The following is a 13041-nucleotide window of genomic DNA, read 5'->3' on the forward strand; positions in this document are numbered from 1 at the left end:
TCTAAAGCTAAAATGGAGGTGGACGGATAAAGATTGGAGGTACCTGAGGTGTGGGGACTGAAGTTCTGTTTAGAAAAATGATCCAGGCAGCAGAGTGAATAAAAATACTCAGTGTAGAAAGGCGAGGCCATAGACCACTGGCTGTAACTTTCGAATGTATCATTAGCATGCCGTGTTATTCCTAGAAAAGCCCACTCAGGGACAAATGAATGAATTATTCCAACCTTTTCATGAACCTTCTGCCCGGGTTCCATTCCATCGATATGTTCTGACTCTGTGGACCCTTCTCCAGATGCCATTTTTCTTTGAATATGTGCATTTTGTTCACGCAAGGCAACAATCTATAAAAGACAATGATCCATTGGTAAGTTTCCTTATTAACATATCATTTGTTTCTGACATATTGAGCCAATGCAAAAATAAGAGAGAGGATGCAACTTAAAGACTTGGTTAAAAAAAATAAATCTTCAGACAGTACTGCATTCCAGCTGAAAAGTGGGAGTGAATGACTAAGGAGAGGCCTCCATGGTGTAAAGGTGTGAATCTCTTCAAGCAGCAACTTCAAAGGAACCAGAGGCAAATAGGGGAAAGAAAAATCAGCACCACGCAATGCATCCATTAAACATATAAATACCAGGCCGGCCAGCCTTTTTGAATGCACAATGTGTCAACCATACATGCACTCTCAGGTGAATTTCACCATCAGTGATGTCTTCTTTGAATGATTAAAAAAAACCCAAATCAATCAATGGTATTTAAATGCTTACTATGTGCAGAACACTGTACTAAGCACTTGGGAGAGCATGCTACAACAGTATTGGTAGATACACTGGCTGCCCACAGTAAGCTTACAGTCTAGAGGGGAGACAGGTACTAAGATAAATTAGTTTACACTAATGAATACAGAAGTGCAGTGAAACAAATACCAAATACATAGATATGACTGCACAGATGATTAAAGAAAGACTAGTTTATATGGGTGCTAACAAAATATTGCTGATAATGACAATCTCAATAAGATAAAGGACTCTGATTTTTTTTCTACCTGATTTGGTGAAGGAGAATACTAAATTATGAAAGGTTGATTCATGCTCTGTAAATCAAGCCTTAACATTTTTGCTTTGGAGACACTTAACTCTTACTGACTCTCATAAAACCTTCACTGACCAAACTAGTTGCCGAGATTTCAGCAGAAGCATGTAAGAACAAAAATCACTACAAATCATATACACTTAAATACAGGCAAATATACATCAATCAATCAGTGGCATTTATTGAGCAGTTACCATATGCAGAACACCGTACTAAATACTTGGGAGAGTACAACAAAAACAGAATTAGTAGACACATTCCCTGCCCAGAACGAGCTTATAATCATTTACAATGAAAGACTGTAGATCAGAAAATATAAATTCTCCTTTCAAAACTGAAAGTAGCTCAACTAAAGAATAAATGACTGGAAGTTTAAGGCAATTCAATTTCATTCATGTAACTCGTTCCTAGAGAAAAACAAATAGTCTTCACTGAGAAAAGCCCTCATGTTTTCACATGAATTTCTGTGCAACGCAACTCAAAGCTACAGACAATACACTGACTGGGGAAGAGTGTTACTGTATTCTAGACAGTTATTTCTTCCCATTACCCTTCTGGGAGTCAGGCAATTCACAGAGAAAGCAGACAATTAGATTGAGTGCTTCTGAGAACAGTGCGTTTAACAAGCAAGAGGTACACAGTCTAGTCATTCAAATATGGAGAAAAGAAATAGTAGCTCCATATGATCACATCTTTACACAGGCCGGAAATAATGGTTCTTTATCTCTGCCTCCGCATGTTCTCTGTCTGCCCTTGTGACTGCCCATAAAAGCCCAAGAAAGCCACATCTCTAGATAGGGCTGGATACCAATAACAATAATAATAATGATAATAATAATTGTGGTATTTGTTAAGTGCTTACTTTGTGCCAGGCCCTGCTCTCAGCTCTGGAGTAGATACAAGATAAGCAGGTTGGACACAGTCCCTGTCCCATGCAGGGCTCACGGTCTTAATCTCCATTTTACAGGAGAGAACTAAAGCACAGAGAAATTAAGTGACTTGCCCGAGGTCACACAACAGACAAGTGAGAGGGTAGGATTAGAACCCAAGTCCTTCTCACTCCCAGGCCTGTGCTCTATCCACTAGGTCACACTGTGATCTTAAGAATGGGGTCAGGTTATCAGGGTTCTGTTCCCAGCTCTGCCACTTGCCTGCTGTGTGACCTGAGAAGGTAAGTCACAGTGTTTCTTCTGTGCCTCAGTTTTCTCCTCTGTAAAATGGAAATAAGATACCTGTCCTCCCTCTTTCCCCTTTAGATTGTGAGCTCAGTATGGGAAAGGGTCTGGGTCTCATCTGGTTGTCTTGTAACTACCTCAGCAACATTGCAACTGATAAAGCCCCGACTTTACACAACCTGCTAATTAAGCATTATTTTGTTAAATGGCTAATGGTTTCAAAAAAAAAATGCATAATAGCATACTTAAATGCTGCGAAAAGCTTTTGCCCACTTATCTACAAATGTAAACAAACTTCTATAGTGCTGCCTATTCCTTGATTTTGAAGCAATATTTTTTAATGTGAGGAAAATAATCTTAAACTAATCCATTGAGAGAAAAACAAAACTATCTTTACTCCTATTGTGCTAAAGTCTCAAATAATGCCAGTAACAAGAATCACCTGCAAAGAGACTGACTGATAGGAAACAGACATATCATTAATCCTGTTGAGAAATGACTAAAAGCCATTGACTCAGTTCTCCTGAATACCCAATGGAAGCGGATAGTGTAGAAATTTAATATTGAATCCAGGAAATTGTACAAAGATCACTGTAAGGTGTGAATCAACCAAATGCTTACAAGCAGCTATGCATAAGCTTAAAAATGAACTTAAAACTGAGCCATGGAGATTCATTCATTCATTCATTCAATAGTATTTATTGAGTGCTTACTCTGTGCGGAGCACTGTACTAAGCGCTTGGAATGTGCAAATCGGCAACAGATACGAGACAGTCCCTGCCCTTTGAGGGGCTTACGGTCTAATCGGGGGAGATGGACAGACAAGAACAATAGCAATAAATAGACTCGAGGGGATGAACATCTCATTAAAACAATAGCAGATAAATAGAATCAAGGCGATGTACATCTCATTAACAAAATAAATAGGGTAATGAAGATATATACAGTTGAGTGGATGAGTACAGTGCTGAGGGGATGGGAAGGGAGAGGGGGAGGAGCAGAGGGAAAGGGGGGGAAAAGAGGGTTTAGCTGCGGAGAGGTGAAGTGGGGGGCTAGAGGGAGCAGAGGGAAAAGGGGAGCTCAGTCTGGGAAGGCCTCTTGGAGGAGGTGAGCTTTAAGTAGGGTTAAATAAATAGGGTTAGATAAAAAATAATGGAGTGGAAAATTAGAGAACTGATGTTTTCTTATGCCCATCTTAATTTTAGGTTATTATCAGAGGGCTGATTAATGCACAGTCAGCATAACAGTAAAAATGATGATGGCATTTGTTAAGCACTTACTATGTATCTAGCACTGTTCTAAGCACTGAGATAGATACAAGCTCATTCGGGTGGACACAGACCCTGTCCCACATGGGGCTCATAGTCTTAACCCTCATTTTAGCAATGAGATAACTGAGGCACAGAGAAGCTAAATGACTTATCCAAAGTCATACAGCAAACCAATGGCAGAGCCAGAATTAGAACCCTGGTCTTTCTGATTCCAAGGCCCATGCTCTATTCACTAGGGCACGCTGCTTCCCTATAAATGTTTCTGACTCTTACCATCTCACACTATATTATAGCTCTGTTAATGGCATATTTTTTCAAAAGGTTTTTAAAACTCATACGATAATATTAAGGGACATTTAAAAATGAACGTAATTAAATGATTTCTTTTAAAATAAGACTTTTTTTTGACCCACTTGTCACAAAGCCAGAGAAATCTGAAGCCAAAATGTCACATCTAAGATATATTATTTAACAATTTACTAAAGAACAGCAAGACTTACTAAGCAAGGCAATGACCTTGCGTAATGCAATAAAATGGGATGATTGGTCCTGTAATTTACGATTCATAAATTGATTCCTTGATTTTTAACTAATGATGGTATTCGTTAAGTTCTTACTATGTGCCAAGCAGTGTTCTAAGTGCTCTGGTAGATAGAAGGTAATCAGGTTGTCCCACGTGGGGCTCATAGACTTAATCCCCATTTTACAGATGAGGTAACTGAAGCACAGTTAAGTGATTTGCCCAAAGTCACACAACTGACAAGTGGTGGAGCCGGGATTAGAACCCATGACCCCTGATTCCCAAGCCCGTTCTCTTTCCACTAAGCTATGCTGCTTCTCTATTAGCCAAACAGGAACAGGAAATATGGAAAAGCTTTGAAAACCCTTGTCTGGACAAACAAGCTAGTGATCTCTTCCCCCAACCCTTTTCAAGACAGCTTGAGAAGCAGCATGACCTAGTGGACAGAGCTTGGGCCCTGAAGTCAAAAGAACATGGGTTCTAATCCTGGTTTCTCCATTCGTCTGCTCTGTGACCTTGGGCAAGTCACTTCAGTATGTTATGCCTCAGTTAACTCATCTGTAAATGGGGATTGCGACTGGGAACCCCATGTGGGACAGGGACTTTGTCCATCCTGATTATCCTGTATCTACCCCAGATCTTATTACAGTGTCTGGCACATAGCAATTAGCAAATACCATTAGAAAACAAAACAACTTAAAGAGTGTGATGGGGTGATCAGAGCAACTAGTTCAGAAAGAAATTGAGGAGGAACAGGAGGAGGCTCCTCTCATTTCTGGCTATGGAATCACTCGCGGGAAGAATGAGAAGCAGTGTGGTCTAGTGGCTTAAGCACAGCCCTGAAAGTCAGAAGGACCTCGGATACAATCCCAGCTCTGCCACTTGTCTGCTTTGTGCACTCGGGAAGTCACTTCACTTCTCTGTGCCTCAACAGCCTCAACTGTAAAAGTACGGAGATTAAGATTGCGTGGCCCATGAGGGCCAGAAACTGTGTCCAGTTCCCCCAGTGCCTAGTACAGTGGCTGGAGCATGGTAAGCTCTTAACAAATACCATAAAAAAAGGTCCTACTGGCCTTTGCCCGGGCAGGTGGGCTGATGTAGGCTCAGGGGATGGATATCCCCTGATGGATGGATAGGGAAGCAGCGTGGCTCAGTGGAAAGAGCACGGGCTTTGGAGTCAGGGGTCATGAGTTCAACTCCCGGCTCTGCCACTTGTCAGCTGTGTGACTGTGGGCAGGTCACTTCACTTCTCTGTGCCTCAGTTACCTCATCTGTAAAATGGGGATTAACTGTGAGCCTCACGTGGGACAACCTGATTACCCTGTATCTCCCCCAGCGCTTAGGACAGTGCTCTGCACATCGTAAGCGCTTAACAAATACTAACATTATTATTATTATATTGGGAACAAAGGCAGTAGCTAAGCAGTCCCCACCCATAATGTTGGTCTGCTGAGCTGACCATGACCATTAAAGCGGTGTGGCTCAGTGGAAAGAGCCCGGGCTTGGGAGTCGGAGGTCATGGGTTTGAATCCCGGCTCTGCCGCTAGTCAGTTGTGTGACTTTGGGGAAGTCATTTCCCTTCTCTGTGCCTCAGTTACCTCATCTGTAAAATGGGGATTAAAAGTGTGAGCCCCACTTGGGACAACCTGATCACCTTGTATTCCCCCCACGCTTAGAACAGTGCTTTACACATAGTAAGCGCTTAACAAATACCACCATCGTCCGCTCAACTGTATATATCTTCATCACCCTATTTATTTTGTTTAATGAGATGTACATCACCCTGATTCCATTTATTTGCTATTGTTTTAATGGGATGTTCTTCCCCTTGACTCTACTGCCATTGTTCTTGTCTGTCTCCCCCATTTAGACCATAAGCCCGTCAAAGGGCAGGGACTGTCTCTATCTGTTGCCGATTTGTCCATTCCAAGCTCTTAGTACAGTGCTCTGCACATAGTAAGTGCTCCATAAATACTATTGAATGAATGAATGAATATTATTATTATCCTTTTCCACCATCATCTGACCACAAGACTCCAAGCTTATTGTGGGCAGGAAATGTGCCTGCTACATTGTTATACTGTACTCTCTCTCAAGCGCTTAGTACGATGCTCTGCACACAGTAAACACCCAGTAAATACGACTGACTCATTGACCACCGGCAGGCCCAATTAAGCTAGTCCAGAACTCACAGCCTCTCCTGACCACGTGGTGATGGCTGCAGGAGAGACAGAACCATGACAGTGAAGACACGGCAGCAAAGGTTGGTTTTTCCTTCTATCTCCCCCGTTGCCCATTTTCTCCCTCTTACCCACTCTCTCCACAATAAGCTCCCCTCTCCTCCATCTCAACCCTTTTAGAGCAGTTCCATCAGCATCCGTTATCTCCCACCCTTAATATTAAATTTCAAGATCATGAACAAGTTCCCGGAATGGAGTCACTCTCCTAGTAGCAGACCTAAATTCACCTTAATAAAGTCATGCCGGGTGGGGCACATGGTGAGACTGAGGGGCCATAGGAGATACAAACAGCAAGAGGGTAGAAGAAGGAATTAATTGACCCCCTACAACAAAACTGTAGACAACGCTGCATCCCAGCTGAAAGTTAGGAGTCACCTGCTGAGGATATTTGCATTTGATATTTCACCCTACCCACAATCCCACAGCACTTCAAAAACATATCTTTAAATCACATAAATCACTTATCTGTTTATATTAATGTCAGTCTCCCCCTCTAGACTGGAAGCTCATTATGGGCAGGGAACATGTCTGCTAATTCTGGTATACTGTACTCTCCTAAGCACTTAGTACGGTGATCTGCAGAAAAGCACTCATTCCACACCGTTGATTAATTGATTAATTGTATAGCCACATCATGCCTTACTGCTTATCAAGAAGGGAGTACCTCTTTGAGCATGAGTTTCATAAGGAACGAGAAGCCACGAGGCAAAAGACAAAATAAACATGGCGCTGCAAACATTAACCATGACAATATTAGGGGGAATCTTCTTTGGTGTCTGATGTGGCTGGGACTATGGATCCCATCTTGGCTTTTTTCGCTATATATATATACACTCACACATGAACTTCAGTGAGTCATGCCATCTTCCAATACTAAAGACAAATAGACATTCTATTTAAAGAACCCAGATATCCTGAATCAACTAAATTACTCAAGGTAATGCACATTAACATTTCAAGCTATAAATTGTTTCCTCAGTTTTACAATAGGTATCGGTCCCTCTAAGTGCCCACCTCCTACCCGGAAAAAAAACCTCCAAAATCCTTCTACTCCAAAAGATAGAACTTAGAGAATTAAGGGACACTGATGAAGAAGTTTCAAAATCCAGATGAAGTAAATAGGAATTGTGTACTTCATCCTATAAAATAGTTGCTATTTATATATTTAGATTTCTAAAGCATTGTTTGGATCCATTTCAAATTGATATTTCTTAAATTAGGAGGCTTTTTCTAAAACGCTAAAATAGGGACTTTTAATATTAAGTGTGACATGATAGGAGCAAAATATCTCCAAAAGTTTGATTGAATTCCCTATCATTAGCAGTAGTTTAGAAATTCTAATCCAGCTCATTAGTCATATAAATTCACATTGTAGAGACACCAACACCCAGAACTACAGAAAAACTGCCTCTTTCTAAAACAAATGAATTTGTATGGGGATCTATACCTCTAAATATAATTCTGTGAAGTATTATGAAGAAAATTCAGGTGAATTTGCACATTAATCCATAAGAAACCCTCTGCCTTGCTCTTTTGCCTGCAAAAAAAGTGAATTCAAAAAAATAATATCTTTATTCAGAAACTTGTAATTCTCGCCTTTTTCCCCCCCAGTTCCATCATAGTAAACAGGATTAAGGGACAGGGAAACAATAAAATAGTATCTAATCCCTAATCCCTGAATATTCTTGTTGTCGTGATTTAATTTCTTATCGTGATCTCAATATGACACGTGGCTGTGAATAGTTACAGGTATGAGATTTCAGTTGCTGTCTTCAGTCATAGATTGACTCCCGTTTATCTCCTATTAATTTTTTAAAACATTCCCATTCCATGGCATTTTCCCAGCCCTTGGTCTCCAGCTTCTTGGGAAGGGAGATGGCGAGGGATCATCAAGGCCTTGGGGGACCCAGAGCCCAAGAAAGAGATCTTCTTCATGCTTATAGGATCTGGAGATCTCCTGTCCAACAGCGCTAACTCTCAGGAGACAAAACTGGACCTTAGGGCAAACAGATGGAACCTGTCAGAGGGTAGCTCAGAAACCTCAATTCTGGGCTCAAATTGAGCCTTCAAATGCTCTCTATTAATGAAAGTGAATCTTTCTGCTATGTTTTGTTTTTGCCACCAGCCAGATGGATGAAGAACTAATCAGGCTGAGGTTTCACTGCATACCTTAAAACAATATTAAAATAGAGACATCTAGGCGTGGGTGGCTTAGGTTGCAAATCCGTCATTTCAAACGGGTCCAGATCAAGCTTGGTCTTCCAATATCCTGACCTGTGCAAGGTGCCACTTAGTCAAAAATTTTGGTTCAGCAACAATCAGGATTATGAGTCAGTCTTGACCCAGAAATCCCTGTGACTCTAGTGGATAAAGCATGAGCCTGGGAGTCAGAAAGACCTGGGTTCCAATCCCGGCTCTGCCACTTGTCTGCTGTGTGACAATGGACAAGTCACCTTACTTCTCTGTGTCTCAGTTCCTTCATCTGTAAAATGGGGATTAAGACTGTGAGCCTTATTGTGGGACAGGGACTGTGTCCAACCCGATTATCTTGTATCTACCCCAGCACTTAGAAAAGAGCCTTAACATAATAATCACTTAGACTATACCATTTTTTTTTAATAAAGGATGGGTTTGACACAGGTCATACAGAGGATTTATGAGGGCTTCATATAGAAAGCTTAAAAAGCTTGTTAGGGGTCACAATTAAGTAGGAGGGAGAACAGGGAATGAATCCCCATTTTACAGATGAGCTAACTGAGGCACAGAGAAGTTAAGTGACTTGCCCGAGGTCACAAATCAGGCATATAGAAGAGCCGGGACTAGAGGCGAGGTCCTCTTATTCCCAGATCTGTGCTTTTTCCACTAGGCCATGCTGCTAAGGCGATAGGAACTCAGTAAGTACCTAATGCCAGGCATTCAGGTATTCCCAAAAATTGACTCTCCATCAGCGACTGAAGCTGTTGTTAGAGGAGGGCTGTTTGCTAATAATAAGAAGACAGGACTTTCTGCTGGAAACCACCCCCAAACAACCCCTCTGGGATTTCAGAGAGAGTTTAGTGGAAGCCTCTAGGGCAAATATACACAGATCAACATTGCCAACAACGCTAACACATTCAGATCAGGTGGTTTTTTTTTTTTTAATTATTTCCCTAAATATACCTATTCTCCTAATGCTGTTGGCAAGTTCATTTTCCAAGTTTCTACATTCAAATTCACTTTTGCCTACCTAATGACTGTTACTGCTGGATAATCTCCACAGCAAATTAACAAAGACTTTCAGTTCACCTATTTCCATCCCAATTAATTTGCAATTCCAAGGGTGAGAATTACACAAGTCTCACAACCAACACGATATTTACTTCCACACAGATGCTAATTCTAACTGAAATTTTGTGATCGGATAGCAGTCTCATAAACTGAAATACGAACTAGAACGAGGAGAGTTGGTTAAAGATGCAAACTACTTTATTCAGATACAATAAGCTACTAGGAGTTTATTGAAATGATTACTATTTTGATGGTATCAAAATGACTTTTAAATATTTCAAATTCTGAAATTATATTTATTGAGCAACCAAATAGAATAAAGTAATAATAATAATTATGGTACTTGTAAAACCCTAGGTTCCAAGCACCGTTCTAAGACTGGGGTAGACACAAGTTAGTCAAGTTGGACACTGTGCCTGTCCCACACAGGGCTCACACTCATAATCCCCATTTTACAGGTAGGGTAACTGAGACCCAGAGAAGTGAAATGACTTGCCCAACATCACACAACAGACATGTGGTGGATCTGGGATTAGAAACCATGACCTAAGTAGGCAATCAAACATAAAAAAAATAATAATCCAGATAGATATGTTGCTGTAATCACTCTCCATGTCTGGCTTCATTTAAGAATACCTGTGATTATTCAGAATTTTTAAAATCAAAAATTATATTGCTATTTTGTGTTCTGTAAATTTAATTATTCAAATTATGCAAATTCACTCTGCACATTAAGATATCTGATCTCTTTCCATAGATAATAATAATAATAATGTTGGTATTTCTTAAGCGCTTACTATGTGCACAGCACTGTTCTAAGTGCTGGGGTAGACACAGGGTAATTAGGTTGTCCCACGCGAGGCTCACAGTCTTCATCCTCATTTTACAGATGACGTAACTGAGGCACAGAGAAGTGAAGTGACTTTCCCACAGTCACACAGCTGACGGTTGGCAGAGCTGGGATTCGAACCTATGACCTCTGATTCCCAAGCCCGTGCTCTTTCCACTGAGCCACGCTGCTTCCATCTGCTTACTTTGATAGTAAGAGGATTCTAAATTCTGTACTTTCTTTATTCCATTTCTCAACAGGACAATAGTACAAAGTGTTTTGGTGCACTTCTTAAGTTTATTAGCTGTAAATACTTCATCAGAGTGCTCAGGGAATTTTAGGATGAATTTTTTGATTTGAATTTACCGACAAATTCTGAACTGGAGAAATTAGAATTCACATAATTTCACTTCAATTCATACATAAATCCAGATTTAAAAAATGAATTCAAAATAACCAGTTATTATCCTTATACATATAAATGGTTTTACTTCATATATAAAGTAATGCTGAAAGAAAACTTTAAATAATAAATTCATCACTGAGTTTCATCATTTTTTTAATAGAGCAGCTGTGAGCCTAGTGGGTAGAGCATGGGCAAGGAGTCAGAAGGACCTGAGTTCTAATCTCACTCAGCTCAGCCATTTGTCTGCTGTGTGATTTGGGCAAATCACTTAACTGTGCCTTAGTAAACATATCTGTAAAATGAGGATTAAGACTGTGAGCAAACTATAACAAATGTCATTAAAATTATATGAGAAGGTATGTCATTTTCTCGAGAATATTGAGACATTCCTCTGTAAAACAACCAGAGCTTTGTTTTACCCTTTTTTGGCTCTTAAGATCCAACCAAAGTTTCAAGTGAACGATGAGGAGGGAAAAACAGAGTATGTAAAGCCAGAAGCTTGACTTTAGGCAGTGCATGGATATGGCTTGAATGTGAGGCTGTTTCACTGATTAAAATAAACTAAATATATAAAATCAAGACTTTTTTTTGAAAAGCGAAGACTTTAAACAAGGTTTAAGGAACTAGAAAGTGAAAACACAAGAATAAAAACCCTGGTACAATTATTTAGGACCCTGAATGACACTAATTTGTTTTTATCTTATTCATGATTTCACACATTTTCAATCCAATTAGTCATGTATACCTCACATGAAAAAGTGGGAGTAATCATCAGAACATCTCAGCAAAGGCTTAAACTTGTGACTTTGCTAGACTTCTATCTCTGGCTTCCTGTTTATATTAATCTGACTTTCCATCACTCAAACTGCATTGTCTTTTTCTAAAAAAACAAACAAAAAAAGACATTAAAATATTTTGGGCTAAAGAAAATAAATTATTTGACTGAAAAATTTCAAACAAATCTAAAGATGGATGGAAGAGTGAGTGGTATTAACCTTATAAGGGATTTGGGTACTAATTTAACAACAAGATAATGTTAGTCAAGGGAAGAAGAGCCAGGGTCATCTGACAAGAGGAGGGAGAGGGGGAAAGAATGTAGTCAAAGGGAATAGGACAATTGATTAATCAATTGATCATATTTATTATAGCTTACTGTGTGCAGAACTTCTATAATGCCATAAATGGTTTTTATTGAGCATTTACTATGTACAGAACACTGAACTAAGCACTTGGGAGAGTGCAATCCAGAAGAATTAATAATAACAATAATAATGTTGGTATTTGTTAAGCGCTTACTATGTGCGGAGCACTGTTCTAAGCGCTGGGGTAGATAGAGGGTAATCAGGTTGTCCCACATGAGGCTCACAGTTAATCCCCATTTTACAGATGAGATAACGGAGGCACAGAGAAGTTAAGTGCCTTGCCCACAGTCACACAGCTGACAAGGGGCAGAGCCGGGAGTCGAACCCATGACCTCTGACTCCGAAGCCCAGGCTCTTTCCACTGAGCCACACAGTCAAGAGGGACCGTACTAAGTGCTTGGGAGGGTACAATATTGCAGAGTTGGTAGAACGCATTCCCCGCCCACAATGGGTTTACAGTCAGAGGTCAATACTGCAAGAGCTAGCAAGAGAAGATGATTAGATATCTGGTCAAATAAAAGGGAATTTGGTTCTACTATCTCTCATCGTCTCCAGAGAGGAACTTCAATACTGCCTCTGGAAGGAAGGACAACTACATAAAGCAGTAGCAATCAGTCATATTCACTGAGTTTTTACTGTGTTCAGAGAACTGTACTAAGTGCTTGGGACAATAAAGAGTTAGTAGACATGTTTCACAGTAACTTTATTGAAAAATTAGGATTTTCTGTTAGAGAATTTATGTCATTCTTGTCAAGTGATCGCTGTTGTCCACAAAGATCTGCTACTTCTTCCTCAGAAGGTATCCCTGGGGACATCTAATAGGAAGATTCATGTTCTTGGTACTCTTTGAATAAAAAAAAAGGAGCATGGTGTAGCTAGAGCACGGGTCTGGGAGTCAGAAGGTCATGGGTTTTAATATCAGCTCCACCACTTGTCTGCTGTGTGACCTCGGGCAAGTCACTTTTCTGTGCCTCAATTACCTTATTTGTAGAAAATGGGGATTAAGAGTGTAAACCCAATATGGGACCAGGACTGTGTCCAAACTGGTTAACCTGTATCTAACCCCAATACTTAGAACAGTGCTTGGCACAGAGTAAGC

General features: G+C 40.2%; 1 protein-coding gene across 5 annotated transcripts in view; it reads right to left on the reverse strand.

Moving 5' to 3' along the window:
- Nucleotides 1-13041, reverse strand: part of PPFIA2 (PTPRF interacting protein alpha 2) — a 422696-nt gene that overhangs the window by 137999 nt on the left and 271656 nt on the right. For all 5 annotated transcript variants that reach the window (XM_029079000.2, XM_029079003.2, XM_007666225.3 and 2 more), the window contains one exon: nucleotides 225-341. In XM_029079000.2, coding sequence (XP_028934833.1) covers nucleotides 225-341 — 117 coding nt within the window. The remainder of the gene's footprint in view (nucleotides 1-224; nucleotides 342-13041) is intronic.

Source organism: Ornithorhynchus anatinus, chromosome 14, assembly GCF_004115215.2.
Source record: "Ornithorhynchus anatinus isolate Pmale09 chromosome 14, mOrnAna1.pri.v4, whole genome shotgun sequence".
NCBI classification, from domain to species: Eukaryota; Metazoa; Chordata; class Mammalia; order Monotremata; family Ornithorhynchidae; genus Ornithorhynchus; species Ornithorhynchus anatinus.